At 35.6% G+C, this 25265-nt stretch overlaps 1 protein-coding gene across 4 annotated transcripts in view; it reads left to right on the forward strand.

Moving 5' to 3' along the window:
* The window catches only part of AGK (acylglycerol kinase), a 103678-nt gene that overhangs the window by 46117 nt on the left and 32296 nt on the right, over positions 1 to 25265 (forward strand). For all 4 annotated transcript variants that reach the window (XM_023184979.1, XM_023184976.1, XM_023184978.2 and 1 more), the window contains exons 6-9: positions 7302 to 7394; positions 10684 to 10716; positions 12017 to 12111; positions 23602 to 23671. In XM_023184979.1, the coding sequence (XP_023040747.1) occupies positions 7302 to 7394; positions 10684 to 10716; positions 12017 to 12111; positions 23602 to 23671 (291 nt within the window). The remainder of the gene's footprint in view (positions 1 to 7301; positions 7395 to 10683; positions 10717 to 12016; positions 12112 to 23601; positions 23672 to 25265) is intronic.

A 25265-nucleotide genomic window follows, 5' to 3' on the forward strand; every position in this document is an offset into this window, starting at 1 on the left:
CTCAATATTGTTTATTTGTACCCTCTCTTTTTCCCCTCAGTAATCTTGTGAGAGATTTGTCAATTAGCCCTTGCCATGAACCATTTTTTGGCTTACTGATCCTCTCATTTATGTTTCATTCATTTCTGATCTTTTTTTTTTTAATTGTTTCCTTCATTCTACTTTTTAAAAAAAATTTTCTGCTGTGCTTTTTCTGACGTTTTAACTTCGTGGCTTATTTCATCTTTACCTTTCTTTCTTAGTGTATGTATTTAAGCTACAGATCTACTCTACTGCTTCAGCTGCATCCTATACTTTTTGATGCATAATATTTTTATTATTTATTTTTAAACATTTTCAAATTTTCCTTGTGACTTTTCTTGATCTACGTGTTTTTGAATTTCCAAATCTAAAGTTTTTCTGATTGTCTTTGTTAGTGATTTCAGACTTAATTGTATTTTGGCCAAAAAAATGAAGTCTATAAAATTCTAGTATTTTAAAGTTTGTTGAGATTTGTTTTATGGTCTAACATGTGCTCTGTTTTCATAAATATTGTATCTATGTCTAAAAATAGTATATATCAGTTATTGGGCATTATGTTCTTATATGTTCATTAAGTCAAGTCTGTTAATTGTGTAAGTTCAAATCCTCTATGTCCTTACTGATTTTTTCTTCTGTTTTAACTATATAAATTATCAAGAGGGGGTATTAGAAATCTCCCACTATAATTGTCGATTTGTCTATTTCACTACACAGATTTGTCCATTTTTGCATTTTGTATTTTGAGACTATGTTATTAGATGCACTAATGTTTCAGATTATTTCATTTTTCTTACATTTTGACCCAGTCATAGAATGACTATTTTTAGCACAAATACTGCCTTTTGTGATAGTCTATCTTATCTAGTATTACTGGCAATTTATACTTGCTTGCTTATTTTTAGTTTTTGCCTGTTATAATTTTTATATCCCTTTATTTTCATCTTTTTTCTCTCCTGAGATTTTAGATGTATTGTTGATAAAAGCATGAAAGCAGGATATTGTAAAGGCCGTTTTCTCATCTTTTGACTTGACTGTTTAATTCATTCCAACATTCTATACCAGTTATTTATTGCTACAGAACAAACGGCATCACTGTTTTTCTGCTTATGATTCCATTGGTCAGCAGTCTCGCCTGGGCTCCTAGTGGCATGACTAAGGAAGGGTGGTCTTTGATGACTTTACTCACATATCTCCAAGTTGATGCTGGCTGTCCTCTGGCTCGTGTAGTCTCCACTAGGTATCTTCACATGGTAGCTCGATTGCCTGAAGTCAGTTACAAATATCCTCTAATTTTATCCCTTAGTACTTTTATATGTATTTTTAAACAAATAAGAATACTTTTATATTTATCTACAGTGCCATTTTCATACTTAGCAAAAGTAACGATTCTCTTTTATCATCTTACAATATCGAATCCCATCTTATACTATCAAATGTCCTGTGACTCATGTATTTGTAATTTTTTCCAATTTAAGATACTTATCAATCATATGCAAGTACTAATATGTACATTACATATATAGAAAATAGACATTTAAAAGGATGAGATTAAAAAATAAATAGAGGCCGGGCGCAGTGGCTCAAGCCTGTAATTCCAGCACTTTGGGAGGCCGAGATGGGCGGATCACAAGGTCAGGAGATCGAGACCATCCTGGCTAACACAGTGAAACCCTGTCTCCATTAAAAAATACAAAAAACTAGCTGGGCGAGGTGGCGGGCGCCTGTAGTCCCAGCTACTCGGGAGGCTGAGGCAGGAGAATGGCGCAAACCCGGAAGGTGGAGCTTGCAGTGAGCTGAGATCCGGCCACTGCACTCCAGCCCGGGCGACAGAGCGAGACTCCGTCTCAAAAATAAATAAATAAATAAAATAAATAAATAAATAGAAATACTAATGTTTACTTTTTATGCCTCAGTAGAAACTACTGCTCTTTACAGGGTTTGTTTTCTTTCTTTTGAATTAGTTTTTATTTTGAAATAATCTCAAACTTATAAAAGCACAGAAATAATACAAATTCCCATATCACTTCACCCAAACTCCTCAAATACTGTATTAACATTTTACCATGTTTACACATGCTCTGTCTTTACATGTATGTGTGTGTATATGTATGAATGTGTGTGTGTATATATACACATATATATAAATATATATTCACACACATTATTTTCTGGCTTGTTTGAGAGTAAGTTGCAGAAATAATGTTCTGCAGAAATAATGTTCTTTTATCTCTAAATATCTATATCCTAAAAACAAGGGCACTCTGTTATATAACTGCAAGAACAGTTATCAAAATCAAGAAATTAGCATTGATGTACTATTATCTTGTAGAATTTTTAAATTTTTTTTTGAGACAGAGTCTCCCTCTGTCACCAGGCTGCAGTGCAGTGGCGCAATCTCAGCTCACTGTACCCTCTGCCTCCTGGGTTCAAGCGATTCTCCTACTTCAGCCTCCTGAACCAACTAGGTTTCACCATGTTGGCCAGGATGGTCTTGATCTCTTGACCTCGTGATCTGCCTGCCTCGACCTCCAATTGTTCCATGAATGTCATTTATAACAAAAGAGAAAACACTTTTTCTTGTTCTGCATCCAATCTGGGGTCACATGTTGTATTTAGTTGTGATATTTGTTTAGGCAACTTAAAAAAATTCCTAAATTTTTTTTTAAGAACGTCCTTCAGTTTGGGTTTATCTACTGTTTTGTTATAATTAGATTCAGATTATGTAGTTTATCGGAAGTACCACAGAATGTTGTGTCTTCCTCAATGCATAATACATGTAAGAAAGTCCTGTGAACTCTTTAAATTAAATTTTTAGCTTGAGATTTTTCAGATTATCCAGGTAGCACGCATTTGGGTTACTTATATAAGGACTGGCCTAAAGTTGTGGATTCTCAGGGAAGATGTTTATCCCTTCATTTAGCACCAAAGTTCAGAACACGAAGGTTTCTTTGCAGCACCCTGGGAATCGGCCAGGAGTATGAGTGGGTCAACTTTGTTTTTATTCTCTGTAAACTGCACATGCAGTCTTTTGGGTCCTGGTTTATAGTGGGGTGTGGTTCTGTACTAGATTCACTAATCTTGAGCAGGTCCTGGGATTTTTGTTTGCTTTTCCTAGAACCTGGTGAAACTTTGAAAACCAACATTCAGATCTACCTGGTTTACTAGATGCACTCAAAACATTTACTGTGTAGGTGCTAGTTTTATATTTAGTGTTCATTACTTTATTCTCATTTATTGATGCATCAAAGATGTTTTATTATTTTACTCAGTAGCTTTAATTTTCAATGGCAGGGTACCTAGCCTACCATTTTTTTAGAAATGGAATTGCAGCACTTTGCATAACTGGTTTTATTTAAATCACATAAAGCTCAGTGAAGTTGAATGTTATCTTTATTTTGTGAATGAGGAAATCGAAGATACAAACATTTAGAAACCTGCTCAGTTATACAATTAGTAGTGACAGAGCTCATTTAAACCCAGGTCTGTCGACTCTAAGGCATGTGCTTTCTACCGTAGGCTTTGTCTCCCATTTGACATGAAACCTCCAAGACAACTTTTTTCACCTTAGGATAGCACTATTAGAATATTCTTCTTAATTTTGAGAAGAAATCTGTTTCCCAAAAGTTTTTACACATAGGTCAGTGGTTTTCATCTCTGGCTGAATATCAAATTACCTGGAAATGTTTAAAAATACAACTTATACCCAGGTCACACTCCCTAGATATAACTAATGTGGAGTGGAGTCTGTCTGTATTTACAAAATAATTTCATTCATTCATTCACTTGTTCATTTGTTTATTCATTCCCAGGTGATTATATTGTGTAGTTGGATTGAGAATCATTGACTTGGTTCTATCCCATGGGTTCATGTGAAACAAGCCTAATCTTTCTTCTGCAAAATAGTCTTTGGAATAATAAAGAATGTTATCCTAATGCTCCCTTGAGCCTTCTGTGGTTTAAACATTCCCAGTTTCTTCACAGGGGTGATGGTTTCAAATCTGTCACATTCCTGATTGTTCTCTTAGATATTCTCCAGTAGTGCCCAGAAATGAGGTATGGGCTATCTAAGGAAGAGTAAAGCAAGACCATCAAGTCTCCTGTTCCATATACTATTCTTTCAAACAGCTCAAGCTCAGACTCTTTTGTTGCTGTCGATATATCATACTTTTGAGTCATACTGGACTCATGATCTTGTTTGCTATGTACCATCAGGCCACTTTATAAAAAAGTAGCCAGTTTTAGGTTTAAGGAAGAATTCAAGAGAAATCACAGAATACCTGTATTCCTTCTCTCCCCCGCCCACAATTTCCTGTATTATTAACATCTTGCATTAGTGTTATACATTTCCTACAATCGATGAGCCATTATTGATGCATTATCATTAACTCAAGTCCATAGTTTTCATTTGCATTTGCTCTTTGTGTTGCACAGTTCTATGGGTTTTGACAAATGCATAATGCATTGTGTTCACCATTATATTATCAGACAGATTAATTTCACTGCCCTAAAAATCCTCTGTGTTCTTCTGCTCTACCTATTCATCCTTCCCTGCACAGCTGATGTTTTTACTGTCACCACACTTTTGCTATTTTTAAAATGTCATATAGTTGGAATCATACAGTATGTAGTCTTTTCAGATTGGCTTCTTTCACTGAACAATATGCATTTTAGATTTCTCCATTGTGTTTTCATGGCTCATTAGCTCATTTCTTTGCTAAGCAATAGTCTATTGTCTGAATGTGCTACAGTTTATCCATTCACCTACTGAAGTATGTCTTGGTCACTTCCATTTTAGCAACTATGAATAAAATTGCTATAAACACTAACGTGCAGGTTCTTGGGTGGACATAAATAAGTTTTCCATATATTTGGGTAAATGTCTAGGAGTGCTTTTGCTGGATAATATGGTAAGACTATGTTTGGTTTTATTGGAAACTGCCATTCAAAGTGGCTGTACCATTTTGTATTATTACCACAACTAGAGTTCCTGTTGTTCCATATCCTCATCAGTCTTTGCTATTGTCAGTGTTTTGGATTTTAGCCACTGAAACAAATGTATAATGAAATCTCATTGTTTTAATTTGCAATTCCCTAATGACATATAATGTTGAGTGTATTTCCATATGCTTATTATCCATTTGTAGATCTCTGGTGAGGTGTCTATTCAGATCTCTGCCCTTTTAATTGGGCTGGCTTTTTTTGTTGTTGAGTTTTAAGAGTTATTTATATATTTTAGATGCAAGTTGTTTGCTATGCATTTTGCATATATTCTCTCTCGGGCTGTGGCTTGTCTTTTTATCCTTATAATCATGTTTTTCATAGAGCAGAAGTTTTAAATTTTACTGAATTTTAATTTATCAATTTGTTTTTTCTTGCATGGATCTTGCTTTTGGTGATGTATCTAAAAACTCATCACCAACCCCAAGATCACTTAAATTATCTCATGTTATTTTACCTTTAGGCCTGTGATCCATTTTGAGTTAGTTTTTTGAAAAGTGTAAGGTCAGTGTCTAGATTCTTTTTCTGGGAGGGGACAACTGTTAGGCCACTTTTTTAATCCTTCCTCTTTTAGTGCATTTGGGATTTTTTTTTTAAGATTGGAGCCTCAAATATATTAATATTATCTTTATTGTCTTCGAAACTATAGTCTGTCAAATCTGTCAAAATCTTTTAAAATTTTTATTCTTTTATTCATATACCTTTTCACATTTATTAATTTGTTTTTACAAATATTTATTTAGTGCCCACTATGAGCTAAGCCTTGTTCTAGGTATTGGGGATATAGTCTTAACAAAATAAATTCCCTGCTCGTCCTTCTGGTGATCAGCTCCCATCTTGAAGCTATTCAGGGGCCCACCAATCACCTCATTAGCACAAACTGGCAAGATTGAGAGGGGCTTGCCATGAATAACGAAAGACATTTTTATCACTCAGGAAATTCCAGGGGTTTTAGGAGCTCTGTGCCAGGAACCAAGGAGAGAGACCAGATATATATATATATATATATATATATATTTTTTTTTTTTTTTTTTTTTTTCTCCTGAGACAGAGTCTTGTTCTGTCGCCCCGCCTGGAGTGCAGTGGTGCGATCTGAGTTCACTGCAACCTCCACCTCCCAGGTTCAAGCAATTCTCGTGCCTCAGCCTCCTGAGTAGCTTGGATTACAGGTGTGCATCACCACGCCTGGCTAATTTTTGTGTTTTTAGTAGAGATGGGGTTTCGCCATGTTGGCCAGGCTAGTCTCAAACTCCTGACCTTGTGATCTGCCTGCCTTGGCCTCCCAGAGTGCTGGGATTACAGGCGTGAGCCAACACCCCTGGCCCAGATATATAAATATATAATATATATACACACACACACATATATATATATATAATGCCACAGGTGCTTGAGCCCATCTGAAATCCAGGCATTTAGTTTTTATCTATTAGTATGTATAGTGTGATACCAATTGGAGGGAGTGTTTCCTATTTTAATATTAGTTGCATTATGTTTATTGAAATTTAGTGTTTGGTTTTAGAGGTATACATATTATTGGTGGATTAAGTGGTTCATTTAAGTCTGTGTATGTGTCTGAGATCAAATGGTGTCAATAAAAATGGTAAGTCTTAGGCATTGTTTTGTGACTACTTTGAATCATACCTGTATTTCTTTATATATGGTCATAACAAAACAATAATAACCTCCTTTTATTTAGTGCAATACCAGTTATGAACAGTTACCTTACCAGTTGCTTTACAGACTGCTTTACAACTGTTTTACAGAGAAGCTATCATTATTCTCTCCCTCAACATACATAATTTCAGTGATGAGGAAATTAAGATCCATAGAATTGAAGGTCACTCAGTAAAAAGTAGAAGGGTTGAGATTTAATCTAGGTCTCTTGGGCTCTGACATCTGTGCTCTTGTCATTACATCTACTTCTCCCTATTTGTATGTACAGTTGACTTCCTATAAAGGATGTAATAGAATCGGCACTGAACTGGAAATGATGCCTTTGACTAGCTAGCTGTGTAACAGACAAATTATTGGGTTCGAATTTTATTTTCAAAGTAAGGAGCTGACTAGATGGTTTCTGAGGTCCCTCTGGCTCTAAAAGTGTAAAACTGTAACAACTATACGTAATTGCTTTGATAGCTATTTTTTTCATGTCTATCAATTATGTACAATTTATGAAGAGAGTCAATGTAAAACTTTAAAGAAGATATCCCACATTTTTAAACCTTTAACCGTGTGGCTCTAGGTTGATAAACTTATCAAAGACTTCCTTGGTATTTCAGACAGATTATGAAGGACAAGCCAAGAAACTCCTGGAACTGATGGAAAACACAGATGTGATCATTGTTGCAGGAGGAGATGGAACACTGCAGGAGGTATGACTGTTTTTCTCTTTGAAGCTATTTTGAAGGTGAGAAAAATGGAAATTAAATCCTAGAACAATGGTATGTTGTAATTTAAAGAAATTATTTAATTCATTATTTTCGGATTGTTGCTCTCTAAAGCTAGGATGGCTTTAAATTTTTCTCATGCACTTCTGTTTCATTGCTTTTTGTAAACCCTCTACCCAGCACATAGAAGGATTTTTGTATTATCATATTTAAGTTTGATAATATTAATATAATAGAAGAAAAAATGGTGGTGGATGGGATAATCTTATTATATTTTGAAGACTCTTATGAAATAGCCCTGTTTGTAATGGAATCATTAGTTTCCATCATCAGGTATGTTTCTTATAAAATAAACAAATAGAGATTCACCTATCCACTCTCATGTCATTTCCATTACATATAATATTATACCACATTAATAGGAAGAGGTATACATGTTAAGATGTATGCATCTGCTTTTGTTTTAATATTGCATATTCTCAATGAGATACCACTATGCACCTATTAGAATGGCCAAAATTTCAGAACACTGACGATATCAAATGCTGGCGAGGATGTGGAGCAACAGGAACTCTCACTATTGGTAGGAATGCAAAATGGTACAGCCACTTTGGAACAGTTGGGTGTTTTCTTACAAAACTGAACACACTGTTAATATACAGTCCAGCAGTCATGCTCCTTGGTATTTACCAAAGGAGTTGAAATCCTGTGTCCACACAATTGCACATGTAGCGGCATTATTCTTAATTGCTAAATCTTGGAAGCAACCAAGATGTCCTTTAGTAGGTGAATGAATAAGTAAAGTGAGGTATATTCCGACAATAGGTATTATTCAGCACTAAAAGGAAGTGAGCTATCAAGCCATGAAAAGACATGGAGGAAACCTAAATGTATGTTACTAAGTGAAAGAGGATAGTCTGAAAAGACTACGTACTGTGTGATTCCAACAATTTGATATCTGGAGAAGGCAAAACTATGGAGGCAGTGAAAACGTCAGAGGTTACCAGACGTTGAAGAGAGGGATGAATAGGCAGAGCACAGAGGATTGGTAGGGCAGTGAAACGATTCATTATGATACTGTAAGGGTGAATACATTTGGGTTATATACAAATTTGTTTAACACAAATTTTGTGTATTTGTTATACACAAATGTATAAGTGTTATACATTTGTGGAAACCCATAGATGTACAACACCAACAGTGAACCCTAATGTAAGCTATGGACTTTGGGTGATGATGATAATGTGTCAGTGTAGGTCCATCAATTGTAACAAACGTGCCACTCTGGTGAAGGATGTTGATAATGGGCGGAAGGTTCACGTATAGGAGTCCAGGGGGACATGGGAAATCTCTGTATTTCTCTCAATTTTGCTGTGAACCTAAAACTACTTTTAAAACATAAAATTTATTAATAAAGATACCCTTAATGCTTACTTTGGTCCATTAAGGACAATAAGTATGTTAGCCTGCAAGTACTCTTCTTTTCTAGCAGCAGAGTAGTGTATTCAGTGTATTTTGGAAACCCCTGAAGAGCCCAGTGCAGGTGATCCCACTCACTGCTTAATTATTCAATCCTGTATACTATAATTTACATTCATACCTCATTTCTGATTGCCTGTTGTCCCCATTTGTTGGTTTTACCAGTGTTCAGGGATCAGAAGCTAACAGCAGAGTACTGTCCTAGGTTTGACTTAATTTAGTAAGCTTCTTTTAAAAAGGCTGTGCTAATGATGTTGTAATTGTTTTTATGGCTTTTTAATGAAGTGTGAAGAATATTGATAGCATGCCTACAAAGAAGGAAGTAGACCTCTCAACAGCCCCGTTTATTCCTGAAATTCAGTGAGGCAGGAGAAGATGAAGGGAGGAGACCTGGGTCAGGTTTTACTTTACAAAATGTTTTTAAAGAAATTGTGTATTTGGTATAATTACAGTCATATAAAAATATGTGCTGATTAGAAAAAGGATTGGAGAGAAATATATCAAATATAAACAAGTGATTAATAATTGGTTATCTGGGGCCGGTACGGTGGCTCATGCCTGTGATCCCAGCACTTTAGGAGGCCAAGGTGGGCAGATCACCTGAGGTCCAGAGTTTGACCAACATGGCGAAACCCCGTCTCTACTAAAAAAACTGTGGACCTCAGGTGATTCGCCCACCTTGGCCTCCCAAAGTGCTGGGAGACGGGGTTTCATTGTGTTAGCTAGGATGGTCTGGATCTCCTGACCTAATTTTTGTATTTTTAGTAGAGACGGGGTTTCACCGGGCACGGTGGCTCACGCCTGTAATCCCAGCACTTTGGGAGGCCGAGGCGGGCGGATCACGAGATCAGGAGATCGAGACCATCCTGTCTAACACAATGAAACCCCGTCTCTACTAAAAATACAAAAAAAAATTAGCCGGGTGTGGTAGCGGGCGCCTGTAGTCCCAGCTACTCAGAAGGCTGAGGCAGGAGAATGGCGTGAACCCAGGAGGCGGAGCTTGCCATGAGCCGAGATCTCGCCACTGCACTTCAGCCTGAGCAACAGAGCATGACTCCAAGACTCCGTCTCAAAAAAAAAAAAAAAAAAAAAGAGTTAGCTGGGCATGGTGGTGGGCGCCTGTAATTCCAACTACTCGGGAGGTTGAGACAGGAGAATCGCTTGAACCTGGGAAGCGGACGTTGCAGTGATCCTAGATCATGCCATTGCACTCCAACCTGGGTGACAGAGTGAGACTCTGTTGCAAAAGAATAATATAATAATGATCATAATAATAATAATAATAATAATAATAATAATTGGTTATCTGGCATGGTGGAATTATGAGAAATTTTTTTATTTAGGTATTTTTCACAGTTTTTACAGAATATTGTCCTTCATATTTGCCAATAAGAACGATTTGTTAAGTGCACACTCTGAGTGTAGCAAAGTGCTTTTTTCCTGTAAATGTACTTTATAGCAGTAAACTAGGGTTTTCTGTATAATTGATGTATACATCATATTTATACCCATTTTATAGAACTTAAAACATGTTTTTACTAATACGACTTGGAGTTTTTATAATCATTTTATCTTAGCCTTTATTGTATTGTAGATCCTAGGTCAAAAATAAAATCTAATTTAGCGCTAATTGTATTGGAGAATACTATATGTTTTAAGATCCAATGCATCTTTTAACAGAGCTTCTAAGAAGAAAACAGGAATAAGTTTATGGTCTATGAAAACTGAATCCAATTCTTTTATTATATAGGAAATACATATTGTTTATAATAATGTTTTATTATTACATTTGTAGGTTGTTACTGGAGTTCTTCGACGAACAGATGAGGTGAGCATTTAAGAAAGTAATTGCATTTTAACTTTTATTTTTCTGTTCTTGCTCTTTTACTTTTTATTCCATTTTATATTTTAAAACGGGTACACATTTTGCTTTCTTGAATTTTAGAAAAGAAAATGCTGCCACCCATGTCATAGAACACATATATTAACACATGGGGACTTTTCTGGTTTGGTAATTGATGGCATCCAATAACTTTGACAATGGTTATTTAAAATTTTGTTATGGAATATTTTTTTCAAAGAACTTTTTCGTAAAGAAATTGTGGCATATTCATATAGTGGGAATCATCTAACAGTTAAAATGAATGAACTAAATGTATAAATATCTACATGGCTAAATCTCAAAAGTATTGAATTAAAAAACATCAGGTTGCCCAGGTATGTTATGCATTTCTACAATGTTTTAAGATTCAGAAAACAATACTATGTATTGTTAATGGATGCCTAGATAGGTAGCAAAAGAATAATAATGTGGATGGAAAGGAATCATACCAAATGCAGGATAATGGTCTCCTCTGGGAGGGGAGAAAGGAGAATAGGTTTAGAAGGGACTTTCATTTTTCTATCATTTTATTTCTTAAAACATATGAAGCAAAAAGGTAAATGTTAACATTTGTTAAATCTAGGTTGTGGGCACATGGATGTTTTTGTGACATTATTTTATGCACTTTTCTATAATAGCTAGAAGATCCTTCTCAGTCCCTTTGGTAATAATACATTGTGCTCAGAATTGTTTTGAACCTTATAGTATCTATTGTATGTGTGGCATTTAATTAAGTTAGCTACTATGCCAGTACCATCTATTACTTGAACTTGTTTATTCTCTTTGCCTTATTTGTACTTAAGATAGTTTATAAAGCACTTTCACCTATCATTGGTGAAAATTATATCATTGGTCACTGTATAAATGGTAGACATTTTTAGTTGAATTTTATCTGCAACTTTATCAAATAATGTGACAACGTAATATAGTCTCTGTTGCACTAGTGCATTGATCTAATATCTTCAAAACCCTCATTATCTTAACCAAATTTCTTTCAAACAGTTGTAATTAATGAGTACTGAAATATTTCTTCCAAATTCTGAGTCATTTTGTTGTCATTGACTGCCTTGTTTTAGAAATTACCCACCTAGCTTTATTTGATTACTGGTCTAGGGATGTGGGAAAGGAGATGGGGAGGCAGATACAGGGTCAGTTATTTGTCATAGTAGACACACCTGTGCTTCTCCACTAAGCCTGATTTTCTGATCATAACAATAAAACTTTCTTCTTCTTTTTTTCCCCGTAGGCTACCTTCAGTAAGATTCCCATTGGATTTATCCCACTGGGAGAGACCAGTAGTTTGAGTCATACCCTCTTTGCTGAAAGTGGAAACAAAGTCCAGTAGGTTGTCAATATGGGGAATTAGCATTTGTGGGTGAGCGAGCCTGGGAATGAAAAATTTGTGTATATACTGTAACTTTTTTGAGTTTTGATAGCCTGAAACTTCAAATAATTAAGAGGAGGACCTAGATCAGAGTTCAACCTTTCAGTTCATTGGGAAGTTTCCCAACTTGGTTGTGGGACTCTTATGATAAGTCTCCAGGTCAGGTGGAGGTGAATACTTGATGTCCTTTTGTCAGTTGTGAAGGTAATATCCCTGACCCAAACCATTTTTGTGCTTGTGCATTATAAGATTCTTTAGTGAAGAGAGATTTGTGCTGATCATTTGTTTGCTTTAAGTATACACAATGACAAATAGCAAGTCCCTTGTGAAGATTAAACTAGTAGCCTGGCTTCATTATCTTGATATTTAAAATAGATAAAACAAGTAAATATAGCCACATCCTTTTCGGAATACCTAAAGTGGTAGGCAGTGTAGACAAAGTAGACAGGGAAAGCAGTGTAACTCTGACATTTAAATTAAATTGCTGTGAGTCTCACAGTGTTTTCGGGAGTCAAGCAAATTGTTGGTATCACTCTTCTTTTTTGCTTGAAGGCATTATGTAAATAAAGCTCTGCTCTTTCAAGAAGTTAGGAATCTTGAATTTGAGCTTTGACAGTGATTAATAACATCACTTTGAGCAAACAGTTGTCAAGAAGACTCAAATAAATGGAGAGAGAGCTGAGAGATGAGTTGCCTGATGGTTAATGTAAGCTTTGTGACACATTGGAGGAAGTCAATAAATAAATACTTATTGCATGATTTAATGAAAATTTTCTCATGATTTTTCTGGTTATAATCTTCTAGAATAAATAATACTACTCAAGTGATTTTCTGTTTTGGTTAAGGAATTTTTTTTTTCTGCTTTGGAATTCTTTGATTAGGCTGGCTTTTGTGAATTTATTTTTGCTATTGTAATTTTAGGAGTCAACTATATATCTTTTAACAATTCTATATTTTCTTTTAATAAGCACCTTGGTCCAGTTTTCAAAATACTAGGCATACACACATAGATATATGTCAGACCTTCATTCAAACTTCTTTCATGTTTCAAACCTTAATATAATGGGGATTATTCTGTTATTCGTTAGTCATCCTGAGGCCTAACTATAGGAGAGGCCATTTCAGTTGGCCATACTTTTTTTCCCAGTTTAGAATTTCTGAGGGGGCAGTAGATAATGACAGTTAATTGCTCGCATTTTTTGCTTCTCCAAGATAAATCCTGTCTGATTCAGGTGTTGGTTAAATTAGAGAGCTTATCTTCCCCTGTGTCAGTGTAGATTTTTTGAATTGCTTTAGCCAATATTCCAAATAGCCTATGTCATTGATCCAAGGGTAGACCATTTTCCTGGGAGACCCCTTGCCTGTCCGAAAGCTAATTTATAGAGCACGGCAACCCCCAGGGTCTGAGAGAGTCTCAGTTTGGGGGAACTGATTTTTCCCTTGTAGTTAAACTACTGTTGTTGCTGCTGCTATTTATAATTTAAAAATTTATACAACTTAATTTATAAGCATGCCCCAGGGCTCTTAGGTAATCAAGTAAGTCTTTCCTGAGTTCAGAATTCTGTAAGCCTCACAAAATGGCAGGAGCCTAAGGCTGTTTAAAAAGAACAAGCCTTTGCTTTTTGCAATGCTGTCAAGATTCGTTGTACCATAGTTACTACAGAGGAAAAAAAGAATTTTGAATTCGGAATGTTGCAAGTAGATAATCCGAAAAGTGCTATTCCATGTTACAGTGCTGCTTTATTTAGAACTTTTAGTTATTGGCAGGAGAATGATAAATTATAGGTTGTGATTTTAGCTGTCTTCTGCCAAGCAATTTAGGAAAAAAATTTAATATAAAAAAACTTTTTGAGTTACAACAATTTTTTTTTTAAGGTCAGCCTCTCAAAGGCATTTACTAAATCAGTGTGTTAAATACTGTTCAGAGTAAGTACAGTGCTTTAGGATCCTTTCTAATAGCTTTCTTCAGAGTTAATATATTCATATCAAATTAACTTAAACTTGTGAGCGTGCTATTTACTTTCTCCTAAACTGAAACTCATATTCCAAACTGCTACCTACTTCCCAAGTAGCATCTGTATTGGAGAGAAAAAATGGTGTAAAAATGAGTTGATAGAGAAACATGAGAAAGTATAATAGTTTCAGCTAGAGTTTAACCCAAGCATTTGAGTTAACGTGTGTATCTTGGGATTTTAAAGTATCTTAAGTTGTACCTAACTTTGTTAGAAACTCTGGTTTAGGTGGATTTGATTCCTTAGGTGTTTACATTTAGTCCTGAGCACATTGATGGGGAGGCCTGTAGAGCACCCAGATTTTAGATGTGGATTTTTTCTTTGGGAATCCATTAATATCCATTTGATACCTCCAAAGCAGCCTTACAGGTTAAGTTAGCACATCTTTGAAGACAAATTTTATTTTGTGACATGCTGGCTTTGTCCTCTTGGGAATTTCATTCAATCTCTCTGAACCTCAGTTTCTCTTACCTGTGTTTACCAAATGCACACTAGTAGTACTTACTTCAGAAGATTGTTAAAAAGCTAGAATAGGTCTAGTTAGGTAAGTGTAATTATGCCTAGTAGACTTTATTCATATTTATTAAAAATTCATTTGGGGGGACAAACAGTAAATAACAAATAAGTTGACTACAGTTACTGATTCTAGATGCTATAATTAAAACAAATATAAATCAAAACAGATAAGCCTCTATTCTACTGCTAACTGCTTCACCTGGAAAAGTTTTTTTTTTTTTTTTTTTTAAAGGAAAGAATGTTTTGTAGTCATTCAAATCAGTTACCATGGGACAGCAACAATTTCTATGAAATTAACAGTATCAACCAGTTCTGTACATAGCAGAATAGATTAGGAGGGGCCCTGTTTGTTTAGGAACTGCCCTTTTTAAAATGCAAATTAAAGTACTTTCTAAATGACTTCTACTTGTAGTTGTACTTAAACTCCAGACAAAATAATGATTTTACTTTATTAATAATAGTTACCATATTTATTTTTCCAAAATATAGCTATGTAACAATAGAGGCAATAGGATACTAACACTGATATGCCTTTACAGAAAACATGAAATACTTATGGATAAATCTAACCAAATATGTGTAAGATTTATATGATGGAAACTACAAGTCACCAAAGAGAGAACTCAAGAAGACTCAAGTAAACAGAGATACTTCTGTGTTCATGGATCGCAAGGCTCAGTACTGAGATGTCATTCTCTCCGAAACTGATCTATAAATTCAATACAATCCCAATCAGTGTTTCATAAGGCTTTTTGTAGAAATTGACAAATTGATTCTAAAATTTATATAGAAAAAGGAAGTAAAATAACCAAAATAATTTTGAAAAACAACAAAGTTTAAGGATTTACCCTATCTATTTCCAATACTTACTCTAAAGCTACAGTGATCAAAACAGTGTGGTGTTGGCAAAACAAGAGATATAAATCAGCAGAAGAAAGAGTCCAGAATTAGACCCACACACATATGGACAATTGATTTTTTAACAAGGGCATCAAAGCCATTCACTGTATAATAGAAAAGACAGTTTTTTTCAACAAACAGTATTGGAACAGTTGAACATATACAAAAAGTAAACTTCAATCCATACCTCACACTATATATAAAAATTAGCATAAAATGGATTGTAAACCTATATATAAAACCTAAAACTATAAAAATTCTAAAAGAAAATCTAGTCATTAGGGAAATGCAAATTAAATCTACCGTGAGATGCCACTATGCATTTATTAGGACAGTATAAACAAGAGAAAAAAAAGCAAACAAAAACCCATCAAATGCAGCAACTGAAACTCTTGGATATCATTTGTGCAAATATGAAATGGTAGCCACTTTAGAAAATGGTTTGGCAGTTTCTTATACAATTAAACATATACTTACCATAGGAGCAGCCATCACACTTATAGGTATTTATTCAAAAGAAATGAAGACATTTGTCCGTACAAAAACCCATACATGAATATTTATAGTAGCTTTATTCCTAACTGCCAAAAACTGGGAACAATGCCAATGTCCATCAACTGGTGAATGGATAAACAAATTCTAGTACATCCGTACAATGGAATATTGATAGTCTATTGATACATCCATTCACAAACAATAGTGTAAATGAAAAGCTCATGCTAAGGAAAAAAGCTGAACTGGAAAGGCTCCATACTTTTCGATTCTATTTTATGACATTCTGGGAAAGGCAAAACTCTAGACATAGAAAACATAGTAATTGTCAGGAGCTGAAGGTGCGGGGAGTGGGTTGGCTACAGAGGGTTATGAAGGAACTTTTTGGGATGTTGAAAATGTTATATATATTTGTTATGGTGGTAGTTATATGACTGCAGCATTTGTCAAAATGTGTAAAACAGTGTACCTAAAAGTATGAATTTTACTGTGTATATATCATACCCTAATAAATCTAACTTTAAAAAAGAAGTTACACTTCCAGTTTCCAGTTCCACATGTAAGGAGCTTGGAAGTTGTCACTCTGTCCTAACAATAAATAAAAAGCTGAACAACCTGAAAACTCAGCAACTCTTCTTGTATCTGAAGGAGAAGGGAGGACATAGGGCAAACTGCTGCCCCCAAGATTGGAGAGACAGGTGAATACAGGGGATTTTGACTTAACGAAGACACATACTGGAAACCACTTTGGAAACCAGTGCCAGGGTAGGAAAACCTGAACTGTAACTGATAAATTGCTGAAGCTCAGTGTGATTAGCTCTGAGAGGATTCCCAGTCTCCTGGGATCCAGTCATAAGGAGTCCCCCACAATATTGTGAGATATACCTCCAGGAGCTCACAATAAATATCAGAGAAAAATCGCCTTATACTTCTGGCACTGGTGGGGAAAAGGAACCATTTTGAAATATGCCACAGTATTCTGTTCTTCTTAACAAGGCCTGTCCTCAGGAGAAACAAGTTAACCAGAGCCCAACCTGCTGGAGCATTATGAAGGTTTAACTTACTGGGGAAGTGAAATACTTAATTCTGCTCAGCTGCAGCCTTGCATGTGGGAGAAGGGAAAAAGCCAATTCCAGCCCACTCTAGCCATTCTGTCCCACCTAAGGGAAGAGAAAAAACTGAGAAACACTTTATAAAGTTCAAAGTCCAGAGACATAGGCTCATTAAAGCCTGAGACCTAATCATTGCTTCCCCTCCCTTCACACATTACCCCTACAGTACTAAAGGCCTATTTACTTGCAGTTCATTATACCTGGTATGTCATATCAGATTACCAATTATAAGGCATACTAAAAGGCAAAAAATACAATTCAAAAACACAGAGCAAGCATCAGAGCTGGATGTAGTAAAGATGTTTGAATTAGCTCACTGGGAATTAAAACAATGATGATTAATATACTAAGGAGTCGAATGGATAAAGCAGACAGCATACAAGAACAGATGGGTACTATAAGCAGAGAAATGGAAGCCCTAAGAAAGAATCAAAAAGAAGTGCTAGAGATCAAAGATACTAACAGGAATGACGAATGCCTTTGATGGGCTTACTAGTAGACTGGACATAGCTGAGGAAAGAACCTTTGAGCTGGATGATATCTCAATAGAAACTTTGAAAAGCAAAAAGCAAAGAGAAAAAGGAAAAAAACAGAATATCCCCGGGCTCTGGGACAACTACAAAAGATGTACTTATAATGGGAACATCAGAAAGAAAAGAAAGAGAAGAAATATTGGAAACAGTAATAACTGATAATTTCTCCAGATTAATGTCAGACACCAAACCACAGATTCAGCAAGCTCTGAGAACACCACACAGAATGAATACCAAAGAAATCACACTGAAGCATATCATTTCCAAATTACAGAAAATCAGATAAAAAAATCCCAAAAGAATCCAGAGGACAAAAGGACTTGACTTTTAGAATAAAAAAGATAAGAATTATATCCAACTTCTCCTCAGAAATCATGCAAGTAAAGGAGAGTAGAGTGGAAAATTTAAAGTATTGAGAGGAAAAGGCTACCATCCTAGAATTCTGTACCCTGCAAAATTATCCTTCAAAAGAAAAGGAGAATAGATTTTCTCAAACAAAAATAGGGGGAATTGATCTATCTTGCAAGAAATGTTAAAAGAAGTTCTTTGGAGGGAAGAAAAATGGTAAAGGTAAAAAATTTGGCTCTATGTAAAGAATGGAAGGCCACTGAAGAAATAAGTAAGGTAAAATAAAATCTGTCATTTTTCTTAATTGATCTAACAGGTAACAGTTTGTTCAAAACAACAGTAACAACAATGTATTCACTTGTGCATGCTTATGTATATGTCATATATGTTTTTAAATATAAGTGAAATGACAGCAATGATACAAGACAGAAATTAGAATTATTTTATTATATCAAATAAATATACTCACACTACCAATAGAGTGATATAGTGTTACTTGAAAAGACTTGGATTCGTTGTATATGTATATTCCAACCACTAACAAAAGTTAAAAAGGAGTGTAACTGATACCCTAAGACAGGAGAGAAAATGGAACTGTATAAAATGTTCAGTTAGAATCACAAAAGGCAAAAAAAAAAAAAGACAAAAATAGGAGGAAAGAAAAGGGTAATAACTAGAAAAAGCAAATATGGTAGATATTAGTGCAACTGTTTCAATAATCTCTTTGAATATCTGTGGTCTAAATGTACAATTAAAAGATAGTGATTGTCAGAGTGCATAAAAAATGAGACCCAGTTTGTATGTTGTCTATAAGAAACTAACTATAAAGACACTTGCAGATTTAAAGTAAATGGCTGAAGAAAAACGTACCATGTTAGCATTAATAAAGAGAAAATAAGGTTATCTATATTAATTTCAGACAGAGCAGACTTCAAAGCAAGGGAAGTTATCAGGGATAAAGAAGAGCATTACATGATGATAAGGGGATCAGTTATTCAAGAAGATGAACCAGTCCTTTAAGTGTATGTGCCTAACAACACAATGTCAAACTACATGAGGCAAAAACTAGTGGAACTGCAAGATGAATTCACTACCACAGTTGGAGACTTCAAGATCCCTCTATCAGAAATGGACAGATCCAGCAGGCAGAAGATCAGTGAGGACATAGTTGAACTCAACAACACTATCAGTCAAAAAGGTACAGTTGACACCTAGACTCCTTCATCCAACAACAACAGAATACACATTCTTCACAAGCTCACATGGACCATTCACTAAGATAGACCGCATTCTGGGCCATAAAACACACCCTAACAAATTTTTAAAAATGGAAATCACACACTGTCTGCTCTTAGGCCACATGGAATTAAACTAGAAATCAGTAACGCAAGATAACTAGAAAATGCCTAAATCCATGGAGATTATAAAACATGCCTCAAAATAACACATGGATCAAAGAAGAAGTCTCAAGAGAAATTTAAAAATATTTTGAAGTGAGAGAAAATGAAAACCGAACTTAACCAAAGTTGTGGGATGCAGCAAAAGTATAGCTTAGAAATTAGTAGCATTAATTGTATATATTAGAAAACAAGAAAGATCAATAATTTCAGCTTCCCCCTTTGGAAACAAGAAAAAGAAGAGCAAATTAAATCCAAAGTAAACAGAAGAGCAGAATACAGTTGTCCCTCAGTATCCATGGGGGATGGTCCCAGGACCTTGCAAGGAGACCAAAATCCACAGATGTTCAAGTCTCCAATATAAAATCAAGTACCATTTGCATATGACCTATGCACATCCTCCCGTATACTTTAAATCACCTCTGAATTACTTATAATACCTAATATGATATAAATGCTATGTAAATAATTGTTGTACTCTATTGTTTAGGGAATCATGACAAGAAAATGTCTAGTATTCCGTATAGATACAATGTTTAAAAAAATAATTTTCATCCAGTTGGTTGAATCCATGAATGCAGAACTCACGGATGTGGAGAGCTGACTGTAATACAAATTAGAGCAGAAATCAATGAAATTGAAAACAGGAAATCAATAAAAGAAATCAATCCAGAAGCTGGTTCTTGGAAAAGATCAATAAAATCAGGAAGTTTCTAGTCAGGCTAAGAAAAAAGGATACAAATTACTAATACTAGAAATGAAAGGACATCACTGCAGAGGCTATCACTTGTAATACTGTGGACACTATAAAGATAACAAAGCAATAGTGTGAACAACGCCATACCCAAAAATTTGATAACTTAGATGAAATGAACCAGTTCTTTGAAAGACACAATTTGCCAAAACTCACACAGGAAAAAATAACCTGTAGGTGAATGGATTAATAAAGTGTGGTACATTCAGATAATGGAATATTATCCAACAATAAAAAGAATTGAGGTATCAAGCCATGAAATAATATGAAAACACCTCAAATGCAGTTATTAAGTGAAATAAGTCAGTCTGAAAAAACTACATATTGTATGATTTTAATTATATGACATTTGGAAAACGCAAAACTATGGAGACAATAAAAAGATCAGTGGTTGCCAGGGGTTAAGGTTTGGGTATAAAAAGCTGGAGCACAGAGGATTTTTAAGGCAGTGGAAATGCTCTGTGTGATACTCTAATGGTATATACATGTCATTATACATTTATCCGGACCTACAGAATGTACAACACTAACAGTGAACCCTAGTGCAAACTGTGGACTTTTTAAATTTTAAGTTCTGAGATACATGTGCAGAACATGCAGGTTTGTTACATAGGTAAACATGTGTCATGGTGGTCTGCTGCACCCATCAACCCGTCACCTGGGTATTAAGCCCCACATGCATTAGCTATTTGTCCTGATGCTCTTCCAACCTCCACCTCACCCCCAAAACAGGCCCTGGTGTGTGGTGTTCCCCGCCCTGTGTCTGTGTGTTCTCATTGTTCAGCTCTACTTACCAGTGAGAACATGCAGTGTTTGGTTTTCTGTTCCTGTGTTACAAACAGTGGACTTTGGGTAGTAATGATGTGTCAATGTAGGTTCATTAATTGTAACAAATGTACCATGTTGGTGGAGAGGTTGATACTAGGGAAGGCTGTTGATAATGTGGGGGAGCAGTATATGGGAAATCCCTGTACCTTCCCCAATTTTGCTGTGAACCTAAGACTGCTCTAAGAAAACAAAGTCTTAAAAAAAAGTTTTTAAAAAATCACAGAAGTTCTTTCAAACTTAGATAATTCAACTTGCTTAAGTAAGCATTAAGGAAAAGCTGTTAGTTTCTCCTTAGTTTGGATAATATTGATATGGACTTTGTGTGGTTATTCTTTCTCATCATTCATTCTAATTGTATATTGAAGCTTTTATCCCACCATTAAAATGCATTGACTTGGGACAATTTGAATATCAATAAGGCAAATAACTGTAATGTATTAAGATGTATCAAATATATTAAATCACCAAATGAGGTCATAGTGATACTAGGTAAATAAAAATGAAAAACTGGTCACTTTTGGAGAATACTAGGAAATCAACTTATTTTGAAAACTGATTTTTAAAAAGTTTAAAAAGTATTCTGACTTTCTTATATGACCAACATTTCAGGATATCCAAATTATGAATGAGGGAAAGTTTCTCTTTGCAGACCAGATAATAAACTAGAAGGAATAATAGAATTAAAAGATTACCAGTTTGCAAGTCTATTAATTACTCTAGGCAATGATTATTGATCATTTCCACCATCACAAAAGGAGAGTCAAGCAGATACCATGTACTTCGTGGTGGAAGTACATACCACCATATGGACTATTTTTGCCAAAAGCTTAAAGCCAAATATGTTACAGATTTTCTCTCCTAGACAAGGTTTTCAGAAAATACAGGGAATGGAGATGCATGTTAATACCATAGGGATTCAATCAGTAAAATCCAAACCTTAGAAACTCAGTAAGATAACAACCTGTTTCCTGAAGTAGGGAAGAGAAGAGGAGAGGAACTCAATAAATTCGAAGAGACCTGAAATCTATAAGCCAATTGCAAGTAATACATCTTATTTGGATCCTGATTTGAACAAAGAAACTAAAATACCTATGAATTAATTGGGGAAATTTGAATGTTGACTAAGTATATTTTTATATAAATGAATTGTTTAATGTTTTAGGTATGAAAATAATATTTCACATTTTTTTAAAAAAGTTTTTGTCTTTTGGAGTACATAATAATTTATGGATGAAGTGTTAAAATATCTAGGATTGCTTTAATTGATACAGAGTAGGGGGCAATGAGTGGGGGATATAGGAGGAAATAAGATTGGCCATGAGTTGGTCATTGTTGAGGCTGGATGAGGAATGTATGGGTTCATGGTATAATCATTTGTACTCTTGTATATGCTGGAAATTTTACAGAATAAAGTAATACATTCAGCAAATGTTAAATGCCTATTATGTGCCATGCACTGTGCTAGGTGTAGGTTTTATATTGGTCAATAAATGAGTGTAACTTATCACTAACCTTGTAGAACTTTCAATCTCCAGAGGAGACAGATGGTAAAGTAAATAAAGAAATACATATCCTAAATTGTGACCTGTCTACTGTGGAGAGTTATGAGTGCAGTTCAGTGATGGAGGTTAGGGAAGGACATCGTCTAGGCTGGCTGGGATAGGCCTCTCTGAGGTGGTGATAGTTCAGCTCAGATCTGAAGGAAGAGAATAGCCAGCCATGCGCAGAGACTGCAGACTGTTTCCAGGAGGGGCGGGCACGCTGGGCAAGGAAGCGCTTGGTGTGGGTGCACTCGTTTGCTCTGAGAGACAGCAATATCTTACTGTGTAGCCACTTGTTGATTCAAAATTTCTTTTGTGCACTATTGTATGTTTATGTGTGTCTAACCTTGGATCTAATAAATGACCAACTCTAGAACTGCTTCTCAGCCTGGCATAGTTTCACATGTGCTACGTGGATGTCAATAGTACATGCCTTTTGATGAATAATTTTTTTAACCTATAGACTTTCCAAATGACTCTTAGAATGTGGATAAGAACAGTCTGTGTTCAAAAGAATCAGCAATTAAAATGAAGCACATCCTAGTAGTCCTGGAAAATAACAGAAATATGTCTCAGGTTCTGGATTATATTTTGCTACGATAACTATAACAAGTCCTGCCCTTTAGTTACCCTTCTGGCTGTTAGAGCAAGAATAAATATTGTTTTTGGAAATGCCTGAATTTTTTACAATGAATAAAAAATGTTATTATTATTTAAGTATCATATTCTCCAATGGTAAATAGGAGTCAGGCACAATGTAGAGATTCAGTAAATGTTAAATGAATAAATGATCGGTGTCTTGATGAACTTCTCCTTACCAAAGCTTTCTCTTTGAGTCCCTATAAACTACTAGTACTTTGGGCAAGAGGAAGGGGGGGGTGGGGAGGTGGGGGGGGAGAGAGAGAGAGAGAGATAGATATGTGTGTGTGTGTTTGTGCATGAGTGCATGTGGCAGTGTGGCGGGGGAGATGTTGCCTCTTTTTCACAATATGATCATTTCCTTCTCTCTTTTAGGCATATTACTGATGCCACACTTGCCATTGTGAAAGGAGAGACAGTTCCACTTGATGTCTTGCAGATCAAGGTAAATCTTTTCATCACATATTGAAAAAACTGTGAAAGTAATACTCACATTTTAAAGAAAATAAACTGTAGCAGTTCAAATGAGGTCATAATGAAAACAATAGTTGCTCTTCCATTCCTACCCCAAGTATTAGTCCCCAGAGAAAATTAATTTTACCTGTTAATTCTAGTTGTTATTACTAATATGCTTTTGCTCCTATTTTTAAAATGTGGCTAAAAACATAATATTTACCATTGTAGTCATTTTTAAGTATACAGTTCAGTAGTGTTAAGTATACTTAACTACTTTTTTTTTTTTTTTTTGAGATGGAGTCTTGGTCTGTCGCCCAGGCTGGAGTGCAGTGGCACAATCTCAGATCACTGCAACCTCTGCCCCCCGAGTTTAAGCAATTCTCCTGTCTCAGCGTCCCAAGTAGCTGAAATTACAGGCACCCACCTCCACACCTGGTTAATTTTAACTACTTTTTAATTTATCAGTTTTAGACCTTATCTTTGACCTCTTTGTTTTACAGGCATACCTCATTTTATTACACTTCACCTTATTACATTTCACAGATATTGTGCTTTTTACGAATTGAACGTCTGTGGCAACCCTGCCCCAAGCAAGTCTACCAGTGTCATTTTTCCAACAGCACGTGCTCACGTCGTGACTCTGTGTCACATTTTGGTAATCCTCATGATACCTCAAACTTTTTCATCATTACTATATTGTTATGGTGATCTGTGATCAGTGGTCTTTGATGTTACTATTGTAATTGTTTGGGGCACCATGAATTGTGCCCACATATAATAGCAAACTTAATTAAATGTGTGCGTTGACTGCTCCACCAAACAGCCATTTCCCTACCTGTCTTTGTTCTCTGACACAACAATATTGAAATTAGGCGAATTAATAACCCTACTTAGTCTCTAAGTGTTCACATAAAGAAGAGACACCTGTCTCTCACTTTAAATCAAAAGCTAGAGATGGGGCCAGGCACGGTGGCTCACACCTGTAATTCCAGCACTTTGGGAGGTTGTGGTAGGCAGATCACTTGAGGTCAGGAGTTAAAGACCAGCCTGGCCAACATGGTGAAACCCCATCTCTACTAAAAATACAAAAATCCGCTGGGCATTTAAAAAAAAAAAAAGCTAGGAATAGTTATGCTTAGTAAGAAAGGCATGTTAAAAGTTGAGATAGGCTGAGAGCTAGGCCTCATGCCAAATAGCCAAGTTGTGAATGCAAAGGAAAAGTTCTTGAAGGAACTTATAGTGCTACTACACTGAGCATATGAATGATAAGAAAGTGTGGCCCGGTACAGTGGCTCACACCTGTAATCCCAGCACTTTGGGAGGCTGAGGTGGGTGGATCACCTGACTCTGGGAGTTAGAGACCAGCCTGATCAACATGGAGAAACCCCATCTCTACTAAAAATACAAAATTAGTTGGGTGTGGTGGCGCATGCCTGTAATCTCAGGTACTTGGGAGGCTGAGGCAGGAGAATTGCTTGAACCCGGGAGGCAGAGGTTGCGGTGAGCCAAGATCGTGGCATTGCACTCCAGCCTGGGCAATAAGAGCGAAACTCCGTCTAAAAAAGAAAGAAAGAGAGAGAGAG

This window comes from Piliocolobus tephrosceles, chromosome 8, assembly GCF_002776525.5.
Source record: "Piliocolobus tephrosceles isolate RC106 chromosome 8, ASM277652v3, whole genome shotgun sequence".
Taxonomy (NCBI): Eukaryota; Metazoa; Chordata; class Mammalia; order Primates; family Cercopithecidae; genus Piliocolobus; species Piliocolobus tephrosceles.